Below are 27,245 nucleotides of genomic sequence, written 5' to 3'. Positions count from 1 at the left end.
TTTGGCTGCTTGGGGCGGCCAAAACCCTGGAGCCGGCCCTGGATATTTGCCTTGTTTTACAACAGGCTACATAAAAAGCACTAGCAAAGTCAGTACGAACTAAAATTTCATACAGACAATGACTTGTTTATACTGCACTGAAACGTAAGTACAATATTTGTATTCAACCTGATTTGTTTTATAATTATATGGTAAAAATGAAAAAGTCAGCAATTTTTCAGTAATAATGGCTGTGGCACTTATTTTTATGTCTGATTTTGTAAGCAAGTAGTTTTTAAGTGAGGTGAAACTTGGGGGTACACAAGACAAATCAGAGTCCTAAAAGGGGGTACTGTAGTCTGGAAAGGTTGAGAGCCACTGATGTAGTCTGACCTCCTGCATAACACAGGCCAGAGAATTCCATTCAGTGAATCCTGCATCGAGACCAACATTGGGTTTCTTGGTGACTATTTTTTTTCATAGCTTTACTGTAATCTAGCAAGTCAGTTCCTTCTGGGGCAAAACCTCCAGGAGCAGATGTTTTATGGAGCTAGCACACAGAGAGCAAATGAAACTGCTTACCCCCTGCTCAAACTGATATGGTAATCTCGCCTTCCACAGGGAGGGAAAGAGGTGATATGCCAACAGGATGGGGCCAGATGGCTGGCCGTGAGATGCTTATGGAGGAGGCCACACCTCAAATACAGCAGGGACTGTCTTTTCCTCCCTGGGAGACACTGGGATGGGTTTCTACGCCTTTAATTCACTATGGCCCAAAGTTTCCAAAGGGTCCTCTAATTTTGGGCACCTCTGGGCCTGATTTTCAGAGGTACTGAGTTCCCACGACACCAACTAAAGTGAGTGGGAGCTGCAGGTGCTCAGCACCTCTGAAAGCCAGGCCCACGGTGAAATGAGCATCTACAAATCAAGGCACCTGAAATCAGTGGCAATTTTTGAAAATTTGGCCCTGTACTTTGTTTCCTCACCTTGATCCAACCTTGCCATCCCTCCTTTCCACTGGTGAAAGGTATTAAATGACACAGCGGCACTCTGCCATAAGGGTAAAGCTTGCTGGGCAGAAGAAAGAGCTTTCTTGAGGACTGTAACCAGGTGGCTCGCTCTTGAAGGGCTGGAAGGCTGGGGCTAGCCACCCCTGATTACAGAGTGAGCCACACCTGGGTGACTGTCCTATAAAGAGTAGCCAAAGGCTGCAACAAAGGGGGCAATCTCAGGGATTAGAAATTGCTAGGCGTGAGCATCAGAACTGAGACGCCAGCCAGGGAGGGCCTGGAAGTGGCCTGCCAAAGCAGGAAAGACCCCAGGCAGGAAGGCTTAGGAAGAGGAATCATAGAATCATAAGAAACTTTTGTTAGTATGGACTTTTTGGATGGATTTTGAAACTTTATTTTAATGTTTGTTAATTTAATAAAGCACAACCCGAGAAGGGATGGGAATGGACAAAAGTGGTTTTCAGTTTCTTGAACAGTCTAAGAGGGAAAACTGAGGCAGGATGTTTGTAGAAGGACCCTAGGCCAGGAGAGGACACATGAGAGGCAGCTGGGCTCACTAGAGGGACCAACCCAAGACTGAGGGCTAGTCTGGTGAAGACGCTCTATGCTGTTGGGAGAGAGCTCTCCCTTCAGCATAATTACTTCACCTCCGTGAGAGGCAGAAGCTATATCAGCGAGAGAGTGTCTCCCACCAACATAGCACTGGTCTGGACAGCGCTTAGGCTGGCGTCGCTCATGGGGGTGGCTTTTTCACGCCCCTGAGCGACATAAGTTATATCGACATAGTGTAGACCTGCCCTGTGGAATGAACTCCCATAGGAACTAAGGACCAAGACAAACCCCATCAGCTTCTCCTCCAAGTGCAAGGAGCACTTCTTTGACCTTGACTTCTCTAAACACAGAGTAACACATGTGTATGTGTATTTTATATATATAAAAAAATTCTCCACCCGTTGCACACACTTCTTCCCCTGGGAGAGGACAAAAGAACATGAGAGATGGTAGTCGCACTGTTCAGTGCCCTGCTGGACGATGCTCATGTACACAGTGATGATTGCGATATAAAACCTATACATAGGCTTGTCCGAACATTTATTTTATTGTTTTATAATTTTTATGGGATAATATCAATGTTTATTTCAAAGCATTTTTTTTCCAATTTTTATCAATTTACATTTTCACAGCTGCACAAATGTCTGGGTTTTAAGCATTTTTAAAATGTTTATGAATTTCAATTTTCACAGTTGGGGGAAATTATTGGGGGAGTCAGAAAATGGGGGGGGGGTCGGACAATAATTATTTAATGGCTGTATACAAGATTCAGAAAGTTAAAGCTTTATAGCCATTAAAACACAAATTGTCACCGTCACATGTCAAAACGTACAAATATCCTTAAACTAATAAGATCTCAAGCAGCATTTTTCTTACTCTGTTGATCTGTAAATTTCAATGATTATTGATGGCAATTTTTTCATTGGTTTGTGTGTGTATAGTGAAATTGGGGTTAACCAATAAAAAATTAATCCTTCCAAGCCTGCAATGGAATAGACATCCCTGGAGATTGAAGTACTCTATCTGTGCATCTGTAGAAAGGATCAAATTCTGCTCTCAGCTACATGAGTGCAACTTCTTTGAAACTACAGGGAGTTGCATCTTCCTACCTGAGAGCAGAACATGGTCCAACAAGTACAGCATTGACAACACCAGTGCTATCTATCTAATCTAATCTATCTATCTATCTATCTATCTATCTATCTATCTAAGGTTTTTATATAATGCCTAGATAACATGGTGATAGGCACAATATCAAAATGACAATAGATAAGATTAGATTCAAATCTTGGCTTCTCTCCTGAGACTCTCAACCAGGGAGACAATTACCACCAGTTGTCTGGTGTGGAGACAAAGAAATGCACTGGGACCAGCTTCTTGCACAAAGCTAAAAGGTTTTATAGGGGGAAACACTTCCTCCTCTTTCCCCCCAATCTCTCTACCTATCCCTACCTTTCGACTATATCTATGGCAAGGACCCCTCGGAAATCTTTGCAGTATGAGACATGGTCCCACAGAGGGGAGGGAACAGCAGCTGATGGGCCAAGGGGGCTGAGAGAAGGAAAGCTGGCTCTGCACATCACTGTCGGTGGGGGGGTTATTTATTTATCGGGTAACGGTAGTTACAGCTGGAAAAATAGGAGGAGGATCACTGCCAAACAATGTATCCAGGGAGATGTTTTGTTACTGCCATCAGCTGTCACCTTGGAATAAAGAGCACGTCCCAGCTATGACTAATACAGCCAGTGTCTTATTTCACTCTTGGATCTGGCCAAAAAATGTTTCTCTGGCCTAGGAATACAATGGACTCCCTAGCAAGATTCTTCTTTGCAGCTAGGTCTCTTCTACTCCATTCCTAGACTCCTGAATCCCCCTTCAAAATGCTGGATAATGTTATGATCAGATTAAAAATAGATTTGTAATTACGCAACTAAAATTCTAGCAACTAAATCTCATGCTTCAGGGCATAAACTGATCCCTGGCTTGAAGTCAGGAAGGAAATTGCATGGCATTGCACAACTGGCCAGCTGCATTATGTGTGTGGAGGGGGAAGCTGTTTACCGCTTAAACATCAGATGTTGGCCACTGCCAGAGATAGGATACTGGAGTTATGGACCAAAGGTCTGATCTGACATATGGCTCCTTTGCTCTCTCACATTTCTTGCAAATATGACACAAAACCCTTAGCACCTGACTCCTATTAATGCAAATGGATAACCCTCTGCTCACTGATAGGTGAATTGGCCCTTTGCGAGTATCCCTCTGGAATGGAGGCTTCAGCATTGGTAGCTGATGCCCCCTGTGTGCTCACCACAGGATAAAAGCCACGTGCACACATTTTAACCTCAGAAAATAAATGTTCATGATTAGAAGGCTACTGACAAAGGATCTGAATGGGAGAAAAGTCAAAGGGTTTGGGTGTGTTTTATTATATTTTCCCCCACATAAGATATTAATACACCGGAAAAAAAGACAAAGAATTTTGTTTGTCACAGATGAATTTAAGGGACTGATCCTGCTCCCATTGAAGTTAATGGTAAAGCTCTAAAAGTCTGAGACAAAACCCACAAAAGCTAAAAGGATCAAATCTCTAATTGCTATCCAGAACTGGATGTCACCTTAGTGTCCCCTCTTCCAGCAACCATTCCCTGTCCTGGCCTCTACTTCCCACAGCTCTGCCTGTGTGCCTCCTCCTTGACCTGCAGTGTTCCCTGTTACTCCAGACTGTCATGACAATAACTGCACATCCGGCACCTCTGCTGGACCCAGGCCCAAGTCTCCCTGTCTTGACTAGCTGAAGGAAAAATAAATTGCTGTGCAGAGCACGACATTACTATGTGCAGTCACTAGGCACACACCCATACACACGTACACACACACACATGCTTTTGGGGAGCTATCCTTTGGTCAAAAAGCCTGGACCAGACCGATGGATGCTTTTCCCCCTACAGTTCTAATGCAAATGTCAGACTGACAGCATCTCTCTGGCATTCCTTTACATATTTGGCCCAAGCACAGACTGGTGGGGGTTGTGAATACTTAGGGCACTGCCCTAGATGGAACTGCGCAGCAGCTGGGGCAAGACTGGATGGAACCAGACTCTCAGCAGCACATTCCGGAGATTAGATGAGAGCTCGCATTGATCTTTGCAGTTTGGCTGGGCCAGTGAAAGCTAACGGCTGCAAGAGTAGTGGCACCATGATTAATGTAGCTGTTGAGAGCTTCCAGAAATAGAGACAGTGGGTCGGGGGATACAAGAGAAGATGGGATTTTTTTTTTGGAGGGTGGGAGGAGAAAAGGAAAGAGCAGTCACTCATCAGCTGAGGATTCCCATCCCCAAAATCACTCCCCAAAATGTCAAAGGTGAGAATGACTGGACAAGGGATCTGGAATTTGAACATAGTTACCAGTCAAGAGGAAAAACAATACTCTACCCTCTAGCCAAGGAAAGTATTCCAAGCTTTAAAAGCATAGGAAAAATTATATATATCCCTTGGACAGACTGTCTCAGAACTTCTCAAATCCCTTACTGTCCTGTTGTCACAATACAATCCACCCCAGAAGTGTTAGACATCAAATAAACAACTACCGCTCACCAGGTTTCAGCAAACAGTGTTGGTGCAGCACGGTGGTTGCTGTTCTCTGGCCCAGAAGTAGCTGCATTTCAGTGGAGCAGCATGTGGGGAGTTGGGAAGACCCTTGGGATTCTTTGAGATGCTATAGAAAGGAAAGATCATTGTTAGTAAAGGGACAAAAACTGAACAATGTGCAATAAGAAAAAATAACTGTACAACTGAACAAGTGTGAATGATCCAAATCCATCATGATGCGGGGCACTATCAAATTATAGAGGCACTGAATGCAACACCATAGTTAAAGCTGAATTAAGTTTTGCACTGAAAACAGAAATTCAGACTCTTTGATATATATGAAGAATTTAATGTATCCTCCCCAAATTTACAGTACTTACTCCTTGAATACAGAGCTAATATTTAATAGCTTGGTTGGCTGAATCTCAGTCATCATGGGTTCTACCTTTAGCACAGCAGTCAAGATGCTGGAGGTTTGATTTCCAATTGGCTTTGGAGGAGTAAAATGTGAATTCAGAGCAGCTACATGCTTCTTATTTATTTTTAACCTAGAGGCACGCCAGGAAACTCCATTAAGTTAGAAGCACCTGGGATTTGCATCAATTTTCCCTTTAAATTCAGAATGAGATGTTTTTGTGAAATTTGGATACATTTCACGCCATCCTCAACAAAAAAATAAACCTTTCTAGAGGTCATAAGAAACCCAAACAAGCCCTGGGTTCCCCACTTTTGCAGAGCAATACAGACATCCCAAACTTTTATCAATAAAAACTTTATAGACCCCCTAATGCTATTCTACATGGTCTTTTTAGGATAGCTGGATTCCATGCTAACTTGGTTCAGGCAAAATACAGTAAACACCACCTCAGAACTTCTCTTGAACAATCCCATACTCTACCTCCCACACAGTCCTAGACCCCACTTCCCAATCCCACTGCTGCTTACTCCTGATCCTAGTACTGTACAACCTCCTGGGCCCACACACAAACTCCAACCTGATCCTCAACCCCACCATAGGCTCCCACTTCCAGTCTCTAGACTGCCTTCCACCCGATGCAATTACTGATTCGGTGTTTGCACCCACGGCGACCGCAAAGGTGGTGTAAACAAACCAAGGAATAACTGAGAAGCAGGAGTCTTTTAATTATTATTTATCATTTGTTTGCAGTGTGATTTCCACGCATCCAAGAAGGAATGGTCCCTGCCCCAAGTAGTTTACAGTCTAAGGAGAGAGAAATGTAGGGAACAAGGACCAGATCCCTGAGCTGGTGTAATCTGGCACAGTCCCACACCCCAAATATTTCCTTGCTGTGTAACTGTACACGGCTGATTTTAATACAGCTGGGGTGAAATTCTGGACCCTTTGACATCAGTGGGGAGATTGTGCCGTTGGCTTTGATGGGGGACTAGGATTTCGCTCCTGTTGGATCCCCGTCTTTCAGTGCCCGCTTCACAGAAGGATGGTTTGCAAAGGGTGTAATTTTCAGGTTCTTGTGAGGGCTCCAGCTGTAATGTCTGCAGGGGGCCTCATTGAAGCATGGCTCAGCCTCATCCATTATCCAGGGTGATCGTTAAATAAAACAAATCGGGGACACTTCCTGCTCCTTCCTGCCCACTCTAGAAGCGTGTTTTCTCAAGGGCAGGATGATAGAATGTGGGCAAATCAGGGCAGGTGGGGAAGTGGCCAATCCTGCAGCCTGCCAGGTTTCTGTCCTGCCTGTGGATAAATAGGTGACTTCTGCTTCCTGGGTTTTCCATCCATGCCCTAACCCGCCCACAGTGAATTCCTCACTTTGTTTTAAAGGCAAAAGGGGAGTGAGAGAGATTGATAAAAGGCCTTCGCAAAAGCGAGGGAGGGTGATGATATCTGAGAGTTGTCGGATCATTCTACCACCCCGTCCAGTCAGTGTCACTGCAGCGTTGTTCCATATTTAGCTCCCGACAACTGCGTCTAGGACTGGAACTCCCAACTCCCTTTTTTCTCTCTCTTTCCCGTCTCTGCTCCCTGCACCGGTCTCAAAAAATTGCTCCCTCTCTTTCCTCGTGGTCTGAACCCGGTGCACCAGCACCCAAGAGGATGGCTGAAAACCAGGAGCCCAGCGACACCCAGACTGGTGAGGAGCAGCCTGAAAATGCAGAGGAGTCTGGGGAGAAGAAGAAGGAACTGGAGAAACTGCCGCCCTTTGAAATCGTGGGAGGGTAAGAGAGATTGGTGCACAGAGTTTAGTTTTAAAGAGGCAGTGAGTAAAGAAAGCCAGGATGACTCATTTCCACTTGGCTCCTCACACAGTCTGTCCAGGGTGAGGTCTCTGCCTGAAGTTTTAATGTTGGTTAAATAAGGATGAAATCTGGGGCCAGTGCAAGTCTGGAAAGGGATTTTTTGAACTTTGTTTATATTGTGCAGGTTGCAATTCTTCCTACAGCTGAACTTGTAGCTAGGGTGAAGTTGCCTGGTGAAGAGAGTTTCACTGCCTAGGTGTAGGATGGATTCAAATCAGCTTGTAACTCACTGGATCCATTTATGGGCCTGATTCTACCAATTCTCTCTTGCCAATGCTGACAAGTCACTTAACATGCAAGTAGTCCCACTGGTTTCAGAGGGATCACTCGTCAAGTAAGGTACTACTTGGTGTAAGGGTGGAAGAATTGGGCCCTTGAAGAATACTGAAATATTGATTTCTTGAAGGGGTCTTGTTTGCAAGTTCCTCTGTTGCTGGGTTAGGAAAAATACCAGCCCCAGTGCTAATGGTGTGGGTAGAGAAGGGCAAGCAAAGGAGACTATTACTTTAGCAGAGTAGCACGGTTGTTACGGAGGCCCAGTCAGAGGTGCTGGATTGCCCTTCTTGGGGACTATCCTCTGTCCATTAGTATCCACAGGAGTGGTAGATTCTGGACAACAGTGGTGAGAGCTTCCCCAACACCCACCCTCCCCAAACAATCTTCAAGGGCTCCACATTATTGTCAGAAAGGCCAAAATATGCACAAAGTTATCCAGTGTTAAGCAGTGGAACAGCCACAGATTGGAGAGCCTTCATCCTTTATATAAATTATAAATCACAGCAAAATACTGGCCCGGCAGCCAAATTTTACTTTTTAAACTCTTAAAATCCACCAAGCCCCATGACTCCTAGAAGGTTGTTTGTTTTTTAAATAGGGACCCAGAATACCCACTTGTTCCCCCAATAATGGGACCCTAGAATCAGCCCTGAAAAATACTCACTGCTGTGTTGTGCCCGTGTTATGGATCATACGGGCTAGATTTTCAGATGAGCTCAGGGGTCAGATTTTCTAGGGCTCATCACCCACCCCTGGGGCCAGACTGTCAAAAGAGCCCAGCCCACATTTAGCTACCAGATCATCAGTCAGTTTTCAAAAGTACTCAGCACAGTGCTTAATTTGTAATGAAAGAGGTGCCGGGCCTCAAGCCATTTTTTTACATTCATAATTGATGCAGCAAGGCCAGAGGTGGCATGATTATGAACTGCCCAGCCTGGCACAAATTAAAGCACTGACTCAGCAGCGCCCACTGGGACACTGAGGGCCAGATTTTCCAAACAGCTCAGCATGTTGGACGTGGGGGTCTTTTAGAAATCTGGCCACTTATTTAGGAGTCTAAATGGGTGATGAGCTCTATGGGAAATCTGGCTCACGTTCTGAGTGTTGAGCCCTTCTGAAAAGCACAGCCTACAAGAGGCTCCTTATAAGATCCCAATCCAATAAACCATACAGCTAATACAAGCATGGAATGATGATTAATCAATGGACAAATGATTATACATTAATAATATATGAGGGAAAGGCGTGGCTAGGAAAATCTGTCTGTCTAATCTACCATCCCTAAGCATTTCTAATATGCCAGTCACTGTACTATCTAGATGTAACCATACATAATTTAAAGTGTGGCTTAACCAGAAACATGCCATTATAAAAATGTTATGGTCAAGCTCTGTATTTATTGTCTCCCAAGGTCGCCAAGTCTACGTGCTCAATTAATAAACTAAAATGTGATTATTTTCCAGCAGCCTTTAACACAGACTTCAATCCAGGAACTGAAAATCCAGCTGTGGCCTTTCTGCCTGTTACATCATCACTAATAAGAAAGATTCTACAGTCAGAACTCAGCTGGCAATTCTGATGATGATGCATAAGGCAGGATATACTCCAGCTCTCTCCCCCCTAGCTGTATTGCCTCCACATAGGGCTAAAGTGAGTGAAAGCTTTTGGTCCAAAAAATCAGCAGATGTGATTCAAAGACACACAGCGAGCAAACACGTTGAGTAACAAGATGCCATTTTGACTTGTCACTTTGCTGCCTATAATGGATATTCTGATAAAAATAATTACATTAAATTGTTCCGTCCCCAAATTCTAATACTTGTTTTTCTCTCTGGATTTCACCTGAGAATAATTTTGTTTTCTGTTCTCACAATCTCTTTTAAAAGTCTTTTGTCATTTTTGGTGGTTTAAAAATAGCGAGCCACATTTGGGACCCGATTCTCCACTGTCTTGCCCTTGGTAGGATTTTCAAGTCAATACCATTGTCTTCAATGAAAGCAGAGTTGGGCCAATGCGGAGTGTCTCTGAAAATCCTACCCAGTGTCATGGTATTCACCTGCACAAAGTGAATGCTGAGTGGGCGTACAATGCTACCATTCTGATTTACACCCATTTTGCACTGGTGAACTTATTGTGCAAGGTGTGTGGCAAGGCAGAATCTGGCCCTGTGGCTTCAACAACACTTTTTTATTTCTGTGATGTTGCATGGCTGTTACAGAGGCCCAGTCAGAGGTGCTGGATTTAGGTTTACCAACTCTGACTGAAGCTATTCCGGGAGATTCCCTCCCCCTCCCCCCCCAACATGATATAATGTCATTTTCTTAAAATATCCTACTAAAATCTCCTGGATTGCTTTCAATAGTCACCGGGAGATGGATGAGGATTCCGGGAGACTCCAGGCCAATCCTGCAGGGTTGGCAACCCTAGCTGGATTGCCCTTCTTGGGGACTATCCTCTGTCCATTACTATCCCCAGGAGGGGTAAACTTTGGACAAGAATGGTGAAAGTTTCCCCAACACGCCTCCACCAGTGTGTCTCATCTCTGTTCTGGAGACCAGCTCTCAGGGTGAGATCATGAGACCAAAGGTCTTTCACTCCTTGGCCTCTGTACTGAGACTGACAACAAATGGAACAATTGGTGCCAGCTGTTAGAGTGGCTTTTATGATGTGGACGGGGAACTGGGCATCCACTAGGAACTGAGCTAAGACCATAAAACTCAAGGTATTTATACCTTACTAATCACTGTACTATTTGAGGATTGGTCCCAAAGATCTGCCTTTTGCTGTCCGACGAGGTCCAGCAGAAGATATGTCTACCTGGGATTATTATTGATGTGCTGGGCTCCTAAGGGTGAGATGTGGGAAAGCAAAGAAAGAAAACAGGGAGATCACAGAGGATGCTCAAGAAGAAACTGAAAAATCCAGCAAATTTACCCTAATGTTTAAGCAGTGCCCATATTAAGATATTGTATTTGGAAGTCCTGGGACTGCCGATGGGAATCTCTTTCTCTGTGTCTTTGTTGGATGTGATCCCAGTTTGAATTTTCTAGTTATTTATAAAATTTCAGCAGAGAGCGCCAGTTATTCGGCTAATGAGAGAATTTACAACTCCAAATGCCCCAACGCGTGTGCTCAATTACACTGTGTAAAGTTCAAGCATTTCAATTGTCGACCTTGGATTAGGGACATTTTATGATCCTTGCCAAGTGTTTGATGCTGCTGCCCGCAGCCCCAAGAAGTCTGTGCTTTGCAAATGGGGCTGGCAACCTGATTTGCTCTTTACACTTAAGAACATTAAAACCCTTTTCTCAATGTTACAGCCAGATTCAGCCCAGCTGTGTAAACTTCATGGGATTCAAATTGATCTATTAATTTACACTACATTCCTCTGGGAAGAAAATGAGAATCCCTATAGCACAGAAATGCAGTGGCAAATTCTTCCCCTTTCCCTTGGTTGTGGTAGGCTCCAGTCATGACAGAGCAGTATCTGAGAGTCCTTGCACCGTTGTCATCAATGAGCCCCACACAGTTGTTTGTTACTGAATGGCTGCTACAGAGCCAGTGAAGGGAGCATGAAACATTGCTTTTGTGTAGGCCCTACATAACCAGAGACCATAGCTCCTAGGTTCTAGTGGTTGGTTCGGCCACTGACATTCTATGTGACCTTGAAGCAAGAGCCCTTCGCTTTCCCCATCTGTAAAATGGGCATAACAACATTTATACAACACCTTTCATTCAAAAATGGATACATAGGATCATCCTCATTTTACACACGGGGAAACTGATGCCTAGAGAGGTTTAATAACTTGTTCATTGTCACACAGCAACTTAGTATCATGGCTAGAACTAGAACCCAGGTCTCCTGAGAACCAGCCACTTCTTTACCATTAGGCCCCTTTACTTAGCTACTTCAGAGTTGAATTGTGAGGCTTAACAAATTGTTTGTAAAGTGCTGTAACCTCCTCAGATGAATGATGCTATAGAAGTGCAAAGTATCATAATTACTTATTATTATGAGTGACTGAAATGCTCAAAGGTCAGACCACACACAGGCACAGGTCCAAAGCGTGTGCAATCTTTTGGTACATGTGGTTTTCTCTTTTCCTGCTGAATCACTTGCTAATAGATATCACAGCCATAGGGGGTCAGAGACACCTGGTACAGTTTTTGATTGCTGAGAACAGGGACTGCAAGTCCTGTGACAAGCACTTAAGTTCTCCCACTGCAGATGTTTAACTGACATACTTGTGCTGGAATATCCACACTGCTCTGACCGAGATGGGCTTAAACCAATCCCTTTTCATTAATTAGTACTCTCCGCACCCATGATGAGCAAGGGTTTCCGAGATCTCAGCCAACCATGAACAATCTTGGATAGTCTCTTTAGGTTTGTTTACAGGCTTCTTTACTGGAAATAAAGTGATCTAGTGTATATTCCACATTGCCAGGAAAACAGATTTGCTTTAACATCCCAGGTAATCCCAGCCAGCCTAGTACGTGATAGGGAAGAGATTTTATGTAAGGTCTGGTTGGAGGCCCTGATTTAATGCACTCTGAAGTCAATAGGAGTCTTTGCATTGACTTTAAGAGCTTTTGGATCTGTCTCTCACAGATTAAATGACTCATTAAAAGATAAAGAGATAATTCACCCCTCCTGTAACTCCACTGAAGTCAGCAGAATTACATCAGGGATGAATGTGTAGGTGACTATTATATCTGTTATATATTTATTTAAAAAATGTAATAATTCCTTGTGGCTTTGCAAACCTGCCTTTGAAACAAGGGGAGGATAGCTTGTGCTAGGTGGAACCTTTTGATTTTTAAAAGGAGTGACTAATTATCTCAGAGGTAAATTCATGAAGTTGGCTGTTACCAAACAAATGTCAATTTCTTAGACTCAAGGAATGAGAGAGTAGGACTTTCACCCAGTCCATGCAAGGGAAGCACAATGGTCTGATCCTGCTCCTAATCCTAATGAAGTCAGTGGGAGTTTTGCCATTCACTTACAAAGGTACCTTTACATCTTCTTAGGGGGAAAGAAAGAGAAAGTATTGCCAAGAGGAGAAATGTTGATGGTCACTTTGCTTGTCTGTTAGGGCTTGCTTAGATTATGGAAATTTGCAATGATATGTATTAGTGAAAACTCCTAATGCAGACACATTGCAACAGAACTTGCACTTGGGCAGTGTATCTACATTAGACATCTGAACTGGTATAACTGCATCAGTGCAAATTTCTAGACAAGCCCTTGATCCTTTTGGCCCTTTCTTTTGGATTACACATGAAAATAGGCAATGAAGGCCTAATTCAAAGTCTACTGAAGTCAGAGGGAACCTTTCTATTGACTCCAAGGGGCACTAGACTTAAGTGTTCTTCCTGTTTACTCATATTTTGAATGAAAATATATTCACCAGTTTTCAATACTAGAATCAAAGCCCTGTGTGTTCTACACATTTCCCAGCTTGTGCTTGGCCTCGTACTATTCGGCAGTACTATATTTATAATACTCTATGATTGCCCTGTCACCAAAGCATCTTCAACACAGTAGGAAGTGTTTGCTCCTCAGTCAAAATGGAGAGGCCTTGTCTACCTGACTATTTTTCTTCACGCTGAGGCAGTACCACCAGCGCTTGCAACAGACACCTCATTGGCAGCCACCACCATTTTAACCACGGTGTTGCGCAGACTGGCTCTGAGCAGGATTCGAGGACACAGTGCCCTAACCCCCTGCAGCCAGTATATAGCAGAGTTCACACTGTTGCTAACCCTGCGGAGCAGCACCATTGGGAAATGTGAACCACACTATTTGAACTGCAGCCCTAGAACTTTAAGTTACATTATAAAACATTCAGGGTTTGGGCTGTCATTTGACTGGGTGTATGTAAGCCCTTAGCAAAATGGGGTCCCAAGCAGGTGGTCACAGTCACATCTTGAATGTCATCCCTCCCCTCTTAAATGGTAAGTGTCAGAGGTACCAGGGCTGCAGGGTTTTAGGGAACTAAATATAACTCCCCTAAACATCCCGATCTGGAAAAAGACCACAAGCAAATTCATCTCAGAGGTGACAAATCACTGAGATTAGATTCATTTGGAAACCAGGGGAGGAACAGTTCACAATGACTGCAGGGGGAGATGCACCGATTTATACCAGGGCTAGATTTAGTCTCCTATATCCGCATTCAACAAAACCACAACACATTTGATGTTAGAGGACCAGAACTAGAACAGCAGGCTAACCGCCAGGACTGAAGTACGCTTGTATCTGTGTGTGCAGAAGCTTGCCATTTATATGCTAGTACTAGCCAGTCATCTGCCGCTGTTCAGAAGAGCGTCAATCTAGATGGAGGAGAGTTGATAGACCAGAGTTCTGGACTCTAAGGGTACTGTAGACTACCATTAAAGGGCACTAGCAGAGCTGTGGAGGGGCTTCACATTGGAATGGGAGGTGTGCAGCTCAGATCTGAAGTGCTCTAGCAGACCCGTGTCCAGGGAAGTCATTTTCCTGCTTCCTGCAGCAGTAAAAAATAGACATATTCAAATAACACGCCGAAGTAGCTTAAAGAAAGTCACTCCTTGTGCCGAGCAGTCTTGAAATACTCTAATAGCGAATATACCGATATTTGCAGTGTGGATAGATGCAACCAACATAACCCAAAGAAGCCAGGCAGAGACAATATGGGGCTGGGAGCCAGAACTCCAAGCTTCTATTCCTATCTATGTAATTACATGGCCTTAATGACTAAACTATCTGAGCACCTCACAACAATTAATTTTTAATCTTTACAGCACCCAGGGAGGTAGGAGGTATAGTCCCTAGTTTGCAGGTGAAGAACCAAGCCACGTGGTAGATTAAGTGAGTTGCCCAAGATCACACAGGAAGTCTGTGGCTGAGCTGAGGAACTGAACCCAGGCCTTCTGAGTTCCTGTCCAGTGCCCTAATTCTCCATTCCATTTCTGCTACTGACTGGTTGGGAGCCTTGCGCAAGTCATAAGGTCTTTGACTTGTTTTCCCCATCAGTAAAATATGGTACTTATATTTCCACTCTCAGGGTGGCAGGGAGGGTGTGAGGCTTGACTAACATTTGTAAAGATCTCTGGTTGAGAGCTGCTGTTGAAAGGCTATGTGTTATTATAGGATACATTATAACACTAAGGCATTTCTCTTGCTCTTCCCCTCTCCATAGGGAGCGCTTCCCAGCCTTCTTTTTCAAATTCCAGTTCAGAAATGTGGAATACAGCTCAGGCAGGAACAAGACCTTCCTATGTTATGTTGTGGAGACCCAAGGCAAAGAGTCAGGGAGCTTTCGGGGTTACCTGGAGGATGAGCATGCAGCAGTCCATGCTGAAGATGCTTTCTTCAATAACATCTTGCCCACGTGCGATCCCAACCTACGCTACAACGTCACCTGGTATGTGTCCTCCAGCCCCTGTGTGCCCTGTGCTGACCGGATAGCACAGATACTGCAGAAGAACAAGAACCTGCGCCTCTCCATCCTGGTAAGCCGCCTCTTCATGTGGGAGGAGCCGGAGATGCAGGCCGCCCTGAAGAAACTGAAGGCTTCTGGATGCAAACTGAAGATTATGAAGCCTCAAGACTTTGAGTATATCTGGCAGAACTTTGCGGAGCAGGAAGAAGGAGAGGCAAAGGCCTTCGAGCCCTGGGAGGACATTCAAGAGAACTTCCTGTATTACGAAGAGAAGTTATCAGAGGTTTTGCACTGAGGCGCATGCCAGTGAGGATTTCAGTTTGCTCATTTAGCTTCTTGCTTTAATGGTGGACAGACTCATCTCTGTTTCTGTATGTCTTAAGCCAGAAATAGAGGCTTTTAAGGGTACTGTCACTGCCATCTGTGACTCCAGCTCTGCCTAGGTCTGACAGTACATGAGCATCGTGAACTTTGCCTTAGTAGTACCTTACCCACTGCAGCTAGCAATCCATTAGTGTGATCTTCCCCACTATAGGGCATGTAGAGGCATACTGAGCTCTCTTTCTCGCAGGGACTTGTCAGTACCTCTAGGAATGTCACCCCTCCGCCCCAAATCACCTTTTCATTAGGAAACAAAGGGGAGTGTCATTAGATATAGCAAGAACGTTCCATTCTTATCTAGGTGGATGATGTTTGCACATCTAATGGAACTGGAAAGAAGAGGCCGTAGTGGTTCTAGTCCCCTAGAAAAATATCAAAGGAGGTATATTATAGTATATCTTCCCTTCTGCCATACACAAAGATTGAGGAGTCCATAACTAATTTTGAGCAACAAAGCCCGGAAACATCGGAAGCTGGTAACATGTCTCTCTCTCATCTCTCCAGGGCCAGCTTGTAAGAGATCTGTCAACCAGCGGAGAGACAGGCATGACAGACTTGGACATCTGTGTCACGCCTTCAGCTTTTCAGAGCTGCTTTGAGTCAGGCAGGATGCAACAAAAACCTTTAGCAGACATGGCCCTGATGGACTCAGACTACATTTACCATGTAGCATTTAGACATTTTGTTTAATTTTTAAAATAAACTTGTACTGTCTTTGTTAACAGGACAGGAGAAGGCTGTGTGCTGTGCTTAACGACATGAATGCAATGGACTTCAGTGGATCGAGAGGAGAGAGAGCAGGCCCCACATATTGGGGCAGCTTTAGAGTAAAAAAAACCTCACCTTAGATCAAGGCTGCAAATTCGATAAATGAATTGATTAAGTGTATGTCTTATAAATGCTGAGGACCTTTTTCAAAGACAAAAACACAGATATATAGAAAATAAAATTATTCATTTTCCACCATGTACAGATAATCCAGAGATCAATGTGGGGGCTGGGGCTAACAGTTCTAGACAGTTACAGGCAATATGCTGGAGCCTTCTGGTGACATTCTGAATGCCTCAAGTATTTGTCTTCTCCCCTTGGCCTATGAGATGCTCATGCTATAAAACTGGGAAGGGCAAAGGAGTTAAATAAATTGGTAGCCACTGCAGAAACTCACAGCAGCCGTGAATCTGCCCCCATCTCTTTCTCCACACAGGGGCTACTACATTTAATCTGACAGGGAAGAACCATGGCCTTACAACCCATCCATGAAATGTTTCACACTTGAGATAGTACAGTGCAACAGGAAGGGGGAATTCCCAGGTACAAAGAAATTTCAAGAACCAGCATGAGTGTGAGATGAACAGAGAGAAAAATCTGGGCATGTGACATCTCAGATAAAGCCTACACAGAATGGGTGGAAAGTCCACAGGGAAGCTGGTCAGCCAAGATGCTGAAATCACATGGGGTTCACACTTCCAGCTAAATTTCTGACTCACTGTCGTTTCTGTATCAACAGCACCAAGCAATATCAAAAGGAACAGCAGACCATAGGAAGGTAAGAGAGGAGGAAAATACAAGTATGGCCAACAGTTTTACATGTCAGTGTCCCACTGGCACCAAACCCTAGCCAAAGCCTTCAATACAAAGGCCATGAATAGTGATAAGAAACCATCAACGTTCAGAGCAGACAAAAATAGTTGCTATTGATTTACTGTTTGTGTTTGTTACCAGATTTAGACAACAAATATAAATAAGATACAAAAACCTAAATCCATGCACATATTTTTGGTACATATTTATGCTTGTTTACAGATCCAATATTCCAAGCTTCTATTTGTCGAACTCAATCCTTTAAAAAGTTATTTCCTTGTTTGGCTACAGCAATTATACACCAAAAACAACTTTACAAGGGACAAAAGGGCAGTCAACAAATCATGTGGGCTTTGCGTTTTTAAGGTGTTACAAATACACACAAGAGTGGAAGGACAGAATCACCCAGTTGCGACCCCTCTAACAAATTAAAGAGTGATATTCATGATCTGCAAAGATTCAATCATTTTCAACTGAAAAGGAGGAGAGTAACAACATGAGGCCTTTAAAGATTAGAGAAGGGGATTTGCAGAGCTCCATCAATTATGCAAAAGATCCCACACAACACAAGCAGTTAGTAGCTTCTGAATAGAGAAGGGTTTACATATATTACATGGATAAAAAGAAGATATTAGGGATTCTACTTTATGCTAGAATTCCTATACTCCGGCACTCAGTTACTATAGTAATGGGCATCCTAAAAATAAATCAGATTAGTCACTGTGGACAAGATCGGAAGCAAAAAACATACTACAAGAGTATATGGTAGAGCACTTCAGCACAAGGTTCTAAAATCAGCAGAATTATCACCTTTGAACCAAATGCTGCAGAAAGAGACCTGGTAAGTTATTGTAAGGATGTGAAGGGGGAAGAAAAAAAACAAACAATGTTCCATCTGAAGTTTACTGACCACCACAAAGTAATGGACTACCTTTTGCTGGCCTGCTAGATTCAATATGCTATTTATTAATGATTTGTTCATTGCTGTTTAGCAATGCCAGATGTAGAAACAGAATGACACTTAGACCCCACAATGACTAGCAGTCTATAAATACCTTAGATGAAAAGTAAAGATGAAAACCTATACATGCATTTAATGCTAAGCCCACTTTATATCATACTAGCCCATTCATATGTGGTCTCTCAGAACACTTGCATGCTGATACTTGTACCAACTATGTGGGGGAAAATGAACCTCCTAGGAATCTTTGCCCCATACACTTATGTTCCCTTGAGAGGTTCAGCCTTCATATAGAAGGCAGAGAGAAATGTGAACATAGTTGGGTTTACACAGGGGTTGCACTCTGGTTCAATAGCAAGAGTTAAAAAGGTATGTACTTGAGACTTTATAGCATGATGCTTAAGAGACACACTCCTGATAAAAGCAGGAAACCTCACTTATGTTTTGAAAAGATAATACTTTAATTTTTAATAACTAAAAGAACAAAGGAAATCTGCACATCTGAGCTGAACACTGTACTGTTTTAAATTAAATAGCAGATCTCCACAATTATTCACTTCATTATCTGAAACAACACAATAAACAGATACATATAACTCTTAAATTCAAAGATTTGGAATATTTTAAAAAGTGCCAAACTAGCTCAAAACTTCCACACACAAACCACCACGGTAAGAAAAGATTTCTTTACAAGCAGATGGGTATTCTGAAGGGTGGAGGAACAGTGACATCTGGTGGTTGGCTATGTGACTCACAGGCAAGGATCCCTGAGGGATATATATAACCCTGAAGGTTTATACTAGATACTTCATTCTGGAACTCTGATCAACACATTCCAAACCAGCCGGTTCTCTTGAAGCAACTGCCTGCCATTGGGAAAAACCTAATGGTAAATTATTCCTCAAAGAGGAGATGGGCTCTGCTTCACACACAGCTTTTTCTCTAAATCAATTCCCAAGCCACCTGACTCTACAGCAAGGGAAATCAACAATCATCTCCATAAGGCCTCTTTGTTCAGAGAGCATAAACGGTGATCTTAATGTCCGTGTCCTCAAACACTTCCTCAAGTAGCGCTGAAACCTTATCCCATTCCAGACGGTCAAGTCCACATCCGATCCTGGAAAATAAAGACACCAAAGTGGCTGTGATGAGCTGTTTCTGACCGAGTATGTTGTAAAGCTCACAAACAAGTGCACAAAAAGATTGAGAAAGGACTTGATTAGAGGGTGCGAGTACCTTCTCAGGGGAAAAATACTGGGTACTTTTTAAGGCATAGCAAGAACCAACGGAAGTTAAAACCACAGAAGCTGGAGTTAGAAATAAGGTGTTTAAAAAAAAAAAAAAAAAAGAAGATATTAAGTGACAGTGGTCATTCATTGGAATAAACTTACAAGGGAAGTGGTGGATTTTCCATCTCTTCATGGCTTCCAGTCAAGACTGGATGCCTTTCTGCAAGATATGCTTTAGTCAAACAAGTTATTGGGCACAACAGATGACTAATTGGGTGACATTCTTTTGGCCTGTGTTATACAGGTCAGGCTAGATGATGGAATGGTCTCTTATTAAAATCTATGAAAAAAATGTGAAAGTGAAATTACCCCAATTACAACTCATTGGCCCGAGTGAAGGGGGGAAAACAAACAAAACAAACAAAACAAACAAAACAAACAAAACAAACACACACACTTCTCTCAGATGGGCTGAGAATCATAGGACTGGAACAGACCTCAAGAGGTCATCTAGTCCAGCCCCCTGCACTCATAGCAGGACTAAGTATTATATAGACCATCCCTGACAAGTGTTTGTCTAACCTGCTCTTAAAAATCTTCAGTGATGGAGATTCCACAACCTTCCTAGGCAATTTATTCCTGTGCATAACCACCCTGGCAGTTAAAAGGTTTTTCCTAATGTCCAACTTAAACCTCCCTTGCTGCAATTTAAGCCTATTGCTTCTTGTCCTATCCTCAGAGGTTAAGAACAATTTTTCTCCCTCCTCCTTATAACAACATTTTATGTACTTGAAAACTGTTATGTCCCCTCTCAGTCTTCTCTTTTCCAGACTAAACAAACCCAATTTTTTTCAATCTTCCCTCATAGGTCATGTTTTCTAGACTTTTAATCATTTTTGTTGCTCTGGACTTTCTCCAATTTGTCCACATCTTTCCTGAAATGTTGTGCCCATAACTGGACACAATACTCCAGTTGAGGCTTAGTCAGCGCGGAGTGGAGTAGAAGAATTACTTGTGTCTTGCTTACAACACTCCTGCTAATACATCCCAGAATGATATTCACTTTTTTTGCAACAATGTTACACTGTTGACTTGGTTGTGGTCCACTAATACCCCCCAATCCCTTTCCGCAGTCCTCTTTCGTAGGCAGTCATTTCCTATTTTGTATGTGTGCAACTGATTGTTCCTTCCTAAGTGGAGTACTTTGCATTTGTCCTTGTTGAGAAGGTATCTGATGACCTGTTTCATGCATTGCTCTGTGGGACAACCAACTTACAACATGAACAGTTCCTGGGCACTGCACATCTTCAAAATGCTGTACCAAAGGTTAACTAAAAGAGAGTAAATTACTGCCTAGAACCTTGTCTATGTAACTACGATTTTAAGGTCCCTTTGAAAGTAAGATCTAACAAGACCGGTGTGAAAAAGCAGCAAATTTGGTGCTAAAAAGAAGGATAAGATGTAAGCTATGAATACAACTACTGGTGAGCCAGGGATCTGAGTAAGTCACAAGACCAAACGTGCAGTGATAATCTGCTTGGGGGCCTAGACTTATCAAGCATTTCCTCAATAGGATTCAGCACTTCAGTAAGTTATAGATGCTCTGCTTCAGAATACTACAAATTCATATTCTCCATTATATCTTTATGTACCAAAAAAACCTAAATACAGCATATGCTGTCCCAACGGCACAGTGCTCTCCAGCAGTCTCTACACACTGCAGAAGTAAAAAAGGGACAGAGTTCCAGATTCCCTTAAAAGAGCTCGGAATCTCTATGCATTGTCCTGCAGCCTTTACAGACAAACAATCTACCATTAAATTAGTGTAAAGTGTATGTGCAGGAGAACTGGGCCCTAATTAAAGCTGAAATAAGCTCCTCTCTCTCCATCCTAGTTTAGTCCCAGGCTTGTTTTAAATTAACGACGGGACTGGGTCCTAGCTAGACATATATAGGCATTCAATATTATGTTGCTGAATAAGGTGCGGTAAGCCATTCCCCATTATGTTGCAACTTTGATATTTCAGCAATTTCAAGCAGCTACAGTTTGGCACAGCACTAACTAATTTTATCTGAAATTAACTTAATGCAGTCAAAAATACAGAAATAACTAGGCCTATGTGCTGGCCACAGAACTCACTTCATTTGTGATCAGAATTCAATTGTACAACCCAAACAGAATATAACAATATTAAGAGTGTGCATTTAACCCTTTATTTCATAGTAAATGGTCACTTCCTAAAATATCCATTCTGCCCAAGGGACAATAAAATGTTTACTTTCTAGTCTCCGATTCCCTTACCTAGGCATGGAAATATCAGTTACCCCGTTGTTCAAACAATGAGTTTTCATGGCTTCTAAACTCTTTTGCATATTCTCATATGTTGGTTTGTGGGAGACTTTCTTCTTCGTAATCTGTGTACAAATTAAAAAGTTCAACAGTGCATTAGCAACAATAGTACAAGCTATTTTCTCCTTAACTCTATCAAAATCCAGGCCAAAATTTACTAATCGACTACCTCTTAGTATATGGTGACTGGACTCAACTAGTTATTTCAATATAAGATGTACAACTATTACCATTTAGATATTTAGTTGCAATTGTGCCACATGACACAGCAGGTCAGGGCACTAAATACTGCATTTCTAAAAGGCAATAATCTGGTTTGGAGAAAAACACTGTTTTCCTTAAACATTTTCCTGTCAAAAGATAAACTGCAATCTCTCTCATTACCAAATGCTGGGGTTATGCTTACATCTGTCTCACACAGTTGACCAATATTTTGAATAATACTTTCAGGGAAGCTGTTGGAAAAAAAAAACCAAGCAGCTCCTGTTTCAAACAAACTGTTTAAAGCATAAACACCACACTTCAGGCAGGGAGTGGAAAAGCAGACTCTTCCCATTGCAGCATGCTAGAGAGGCTTTTTCAGCACAAGTGTAACAACAAGGGGCCCAGTTTTCACATGACCAGCAGGATATGGGTCAATGGGAATTACCTATAGTTTGAGAGAGAGAGAAGGTGGAGAAATCACATCCCAGGATTTAGAGAGTAAATTTTAGCAGTTAGTTCAGTGAACTAAAAAAAAGTATCAAAATGCATGTGCATTTCTATGCTTTTACATTTTAAAGCAAATTATGAAGGTGACCAGATCAACATTCCTGAGACTGAGACATTCAACCACTGAACTGCAGGATGGCAGCAGCACAAGAATCTCCCCACTACCCTGCCAGCACACCTCAACACTGCACATAAAGCTACTGAACAATTGTCAGACAGTAACTTCCACAAATGAAATGTGCTATTCAAATGTACTTCAATTACTTGTTGGTAGGAAGCTGTACTGAGTTTAGTTCTGAAAGAAAAATCTAGCTTGGCTTGTCCTCATAATCTGTGTCTTTATTTAAAAGGCTGAGATGTCTGTTGAGAATCTAGAGAAAAACCTCTCTTCCAATCAATGCAAAATGAGGTGGGACTCAGTTATAACAAACGCCTGACTCTCATCCCTCTCTTACCAGGTAATATATATATCTGTCATCTCTTTTCAGAACGGCCACCTCTCCAGACTTCTTCTCTAAAACAAAAGTGAAACACAGCATTGACATTAATTTTGTTTAAAATTTTACAATTCACTGCTGATTCTCCCAACTCCTGCTGAATAGATTAGAAATGAATTAACAGATGTTAAAGAATTTTCTAAAACAAAACTATTTTTACAAATAATTAAAAGATCAGAGACATTGTCATTCAGTGTGTGAAAAACATCTCTGAGCACCATAATTAGATCGACCTAATGCTCAGCATCTTTGGTCTACCTCTTGGAGAGGTGGATTAGGTATAGTGACAGAAATCCCCCTTCCATCGCTGTAGGAAGTATCTACGTTACAGTGCTACAGTTGCAGCTGTATCGCCATAGTGTGGATAAGCCCTCAGTTTTTAGCTTTTTCTGTTGCTGCTGCCCTCATGTTGCTTTTTCAAATGTGTTGCAGCTGGGCTAACCCAATCTTGCAGTTAACTGGCTACTGCTAAACCAGGGCTGCAGCAGATGCGTGAACTATAGTAGAACCTCCGAGTTATGAACCCCTCGGGAAGCGAGGTTGTTCGTAACTCTGAACAAAATGTTACAGGTGTGTTTTCAAAAGTTTACAACTGAACATTGACTTAAAACAACTTTAAAACTTTACTAAGCAGAAGAAAAATGCTGCTTTCCCTCTATTTTTTAGTAGTTTGCGTTTAACACAGTACTGTACTTGCCCTTCCCCCCCCCCGGTCTCCGTTACTGCCTGATTGGGTACTTCTGGTTCCAAATGAGGTGTAGGGTGACCAGACAGCAAATGTGAAAAATTGGGACAGGGGGCGGGGGGTAACAGAAGCCTATAAAAGAAAAAGACCCCAAAATTGGGACTGTCCCTATAAAATCGGGACATTTGGTCACCCTAATGAGGTGTGTGGTTGACTGGGCAGTTCTTAACTCTGGCGTTCGTAACTCTGAGGTTCTACGGTAACTTATTTATATCAGTGAGTTGTGAACTCTATCCCACTGGAATCCCATTAATTAGTGAGATGGAAACAGGTCAAATTTAAATACCAACATACACGGGCAGTTGGCTTTTCTGTCTGGTTTCCTCTTTAACTGGAAATTAAAAATTCTCCCTGTAAACAACACCAGGGAGCATAAAAGTTGAAGGTCTCATTATTATTTATACTATAGCAGCCCAGAAACCATGGTCAGGCTCAGGGGCTTGCTGTGCTAGGCACTGTACAAATGCAGAAGTGGATCACGTCCCTGCCCCAAATAGTTCACAGCAAATGTATTAAGATCCAGTATGGTCAGTCCTAGAATCAGTGCCTAGATACTACTGTGACTGGTGTTATATAAATACCTTAGGTAAACATGGACTACTGCTAGAGGCTCGGGCTTGCACATGGACTATAGTAGCCTCCCCTCCCCACAGACATCACTCACGCTGATCCAACAGCTCCTGTATGCCACCAAACTTTTTCTTAAATAAGACAGCTATCCCAGCGCCCATGCGACAGTCCTCACTGATGCAGTGAGCCAATGAGTCCGTTCTGGGGCAGGTAAAAAGGTCCCCTTTTATGTACCTGATCTGAAAAAGAACAAACAAATAGGAGTTGAATGAGAACTCAACTTTGGTCCACCGTCAATGTTCAGAATCACATAAGGAAGAAAAAAAACTGAGTTAACCAAAGCAGGATGGTATAGTGGACAGGAGACTAGACTGAGACACTGTTTGCAAATGAATGAATGAAGATTAGCTAAGTGTTGCACAGCCTTTCCTATAGGTCATTTGCAAAACCTACATGATTTGTGATCAGTTCATTTTATGAAAACACAGTCTAAATTAAAGAAAACTGGACTGGTATGGTTGAATTAGTGCAAACATATTGAATGGGGCAGTAATTTATTAAAGTAAACAGCATTGGGCTAAACTGTGCTTTGGGTTGATGTACACAGGGGTTCTCAAATTTCATTGCACAGTGACCCCCTTTTGACAACAAAAATTACTACATGACCCTAGGAGGGGGGACCGAAGCCTGAGCCCCGGGGGAGTTCCCTGTTCCCTGCCAATGGGAGCTGCAGGGGCGGTGCCTGCAGGCAGGAGTAGTGCACAGAGACCCCTGCCTCCCCCCGCCCAGGGCCACAGAGGTGTGCTGGCCTCTTCCAGGAATGGCATGGTCCCGGGGCAGGCAGGGAGCCTGCCTTAGCCCTGCTGTGCCACTGGACTTTTAGCAGCCGGAGATCGCGATCGACTGTCAAACGCTACAGAATTGACCAGTCGATCGGGATCCACCAGTTGTTGATCACCGATGTAGTCAGACTGCCACTTCCCAAAAATAGCCATGCCCCAAAACCAAATATTCTTACATCACAACTCTAGAGCATATGCCAATTGGAAAACTTTATTAGGGGGAAAATGTCACTCCTTGAGTCAGGATAAAAACTGGGAAAAAGAACAGGAGTACTTGTGGCACCTTAGAGACTAGCAAATTTATTTCAGCATAAGCTTTCGTGGGCTACAGCCCACTTCTTCAGATGCATAGAGTGAAACACACAGACAGAAGATATTTATACATACAGAGAACATGAAAAGGTGGAAGTACGCATACCAATTGTAAGAGGCCAATCAATTGAGATGAGCTATCAGTAGCAGCAGAAGAAAAAACTTTGAAGTGATAATCGAGATGACCCATATAAGGTGTGAGGAGAACTTAACATGGGGGGAAAAAAAATCAATTAGTGTAATGACCCAACCATTCCCAGTCTCTGTTTAGACCTAAGTTAGTTGTGTCTAATTTGCGTTCTCCTCACACCTTCTATGGGTCATCTCGATTATCACTTCAAAGTTTTTTCTTCTGCTGCTACTGATAGCTCATCTCAATTGATTGGCCTCTTACAATTGGTACTTCCACCTTTTCATGTTATCTGTATGTATAAATATCTTCTGTCTGTGTGTTTCACTCTATGCATCTGAAGAAGTGGGCTGTAGCCCACGAAAGCTTATGCTGAAATAAATTTGCTAGTCTCTAAGGTGCCACAAGTACTCCTGTTCTTTTTGCGGATACAGACTAACACGGCTGTTCCTTTGATAAAAACTGGGGTATTTAATAGCAGGAACCTGCATTAAACAGTTAATTTTCTACGTACTCGGTCTGCCTGATCCCTGGAGGGGGGACTGGCCATGGTAACGTGAGGCTATTTCCAAGATTTCTTCTGCTGCAAGGTTAAAGAAAAGAAACATGATTATTAAGCCTTTCAAGATAAGTGATACTAAGGCCTGGTCTACACTAACCCCCTAAGTCGAACTAAGGTACGCAACTTCAGCTACGTGAATAACATAGCTGAAGTCGACATACCTTAGTTCGAACTTACCGCGGTTCAGACGCGGTCCACACGCGGCAGGCAGGCTCCCCGTCGACTCCGCGGTACTCCTCTCGCCGAGCTGGAGTACCGCAGTCGACGGCGAGCACTTCCTGGTTCGACTTATCGCGTCCAGACCGGACGCGATAAGTCGAACCCAGAACTTCGATCCCCAGCCGCCGAACTAGCGGCTGGGTGTAGACCAGCCCTAAGTATACAGAACTAGGCTGGACAACCAGGAGTGTAAGAAGCAAACCTCCCCCAGGAGATGTGCCACTAGGCAGTGGCAAGCAGGTATTTCCCGAGGGAAGAACCCCACCCATAGAATATCAGGATTGGAAGGGACCTCAGGAGGTCATCTAGTCCAACCCCCTGCTCAAAGCAGGACCAATCCCCAGACAGATTTTTACCCCAGTTCCCTAAATGGCCCCCTCAAGGATTGAACTCACAACCCTGGGTTTAGCAGGCCAATGCTCAAACCACTGAGCTATCCCACCCCCCATCAAGCAGGCTCAAGGTACAAGGACCCCAGAGAGTCGGACACAGCTACCATGCTCAAGGCCCACCGCAGGAGCCTGCCTACAGAGCCACTGGGGGAGGGAGTGTGTGTGGGGGGGAGCCCACGCGGCCGGCCCTAGACAGCCCCCCCCTCGGGGGAGGGAGCCCACGCGGCCGGCCCCTCCACGCTCCCCCCTCAGGACCGCTCGACGGGCCACCAGGGACAACCCCTACCTCCTGCGCGGCCCCCACGCCCTCGGGGGACCCCACCAGCACGGACCGCCCCCCCGCACCTGACACGCCTCTGCAAGTTGAGTCCAAACGACAGGCCACGACGTGGGTAAACCTCGTTCCTAAACAACCCCCTCCCCCCCTTGGTACAGTCTAGTAGGACATCAAAGATGGCAACCTCCATCCATTTACCTATCTAGGCTGAGTGGCGGAGCACCCTCTCTATGGTAACAGCCCAGAACATTCGGCGGTGGAAAGCAGACCAGGACTTACCTGTCAATGTGCTCATGCGCAGAAGACCTAGAGAAGAGGAGTCTATCAGCGCATGCGCATTATTGGCGGCCTCGACTGGGGGAGCATTTTTAGC

The 27,245-nt window shown here is 43.5% G+C and overlaps 2 protein-coding genes across 6 annotated transcripts; one reads left to right on the top strand and one right to left on the bottom strand.

Annotated features, from left to right (window-relative positions):
* The first annotated feature begins 6,943 nt into the window (after nt 1-6,943).
* Nucleotides 6,944-16,461, top strand: LOC112106111 (C->U-editing enzyme APOBEC-2). Of its 2 annotated transcripts, XM_024199177.3 has the most exons (3): nt 6,944-7,330; nt 14,872-15,420; nt 16,000-16,461. In XM_024199177.3, the coding sequence occupies exons 1-2, from the start codon at nt 7,209-7,211 to the stop codon at nt 15,407-15,409; spliced, it is 660 nt and encodes a 219-aa protein (XP_024054945.1). In that variant the 5' UTR covers nt 6,944-7,208; the 3' UTR covers nt 15,410-15,420; nt 16,000-16,461. The 2 variants fall into 2 exon arrangements, with proteins under 2 accessions (XP_024054945.1, XP_029768154.1); XM_029912294.1 differs by having other exon boundaries at nt 6,946-7,330; nt 14,872-16,461.
* Nucleotides 16,462-17,824: 1,363 nt separating this feature from the next.
* LOC112106112 (ADP-ribose glycohydrolase OARD1) lies at nt 17,825-27,146 on the bottom strand. Of its 4 annotated transcripts, none has more exons than XM_026655110.2 (6): nt 27,071-27,146; nt 25,937-26,005; nt 24,233-24,377; nt 22,782-22,840; nt 21,568-21,680; nt 17,825-19,154 (listed from the first exon to the last, which is right to left on the bottom strand). In XM_026655110.2, the coding sequence occupies exons 2-6, from the start codon at nt 25,970-25,972 to the stop codon at nt 19,052-19,054; spliced, it is 456 nt and encodes a 151-aa protein (XP_026510895.1). In that variant the 5' UTR covers nt 25,973-26,005; nt 27,071-27,146; the 3' UTR covers nt 17,825-19,051. The 4 variants fall into 4 exon arrangements, with proteins under 4 accessions (XP_026510895.1, XP_026510892.1, XP_026510893.1 ...); XM_026655107.2 differs by lacking the exon at nt 27,071-27,146 and adding an exon at nt 26,941-27,020; XM_026655108.2 differs by lacking the exon at nt 27,071-27,146 and adding an exon at nt 26,882-26,963.
* Nucleotides 27,147-27,245: the final 99 nt, after the last annotated feature.

Source organism: Terrapene carolina, unplaced genomic scaffold (genome assembly GCF_002925995.2).
Source record: "Terrapene carolina triunguis isolate 2854851 unplaced genomic scaffold, T_m_triunguis-2.0 Scaffold197, whole genome shotgun sequence".
In the NCBI taxonomy this organism is placed as follows: Eukaryota; Metazoa; Chordata; order Testudines; family Emydidae; genus Terrapene; species Terrapene triunguis.
Note: the sequence above shows the minus strand (reverse complement) of the source record. Positions and strands in the feature narration are given on the sequence as shown.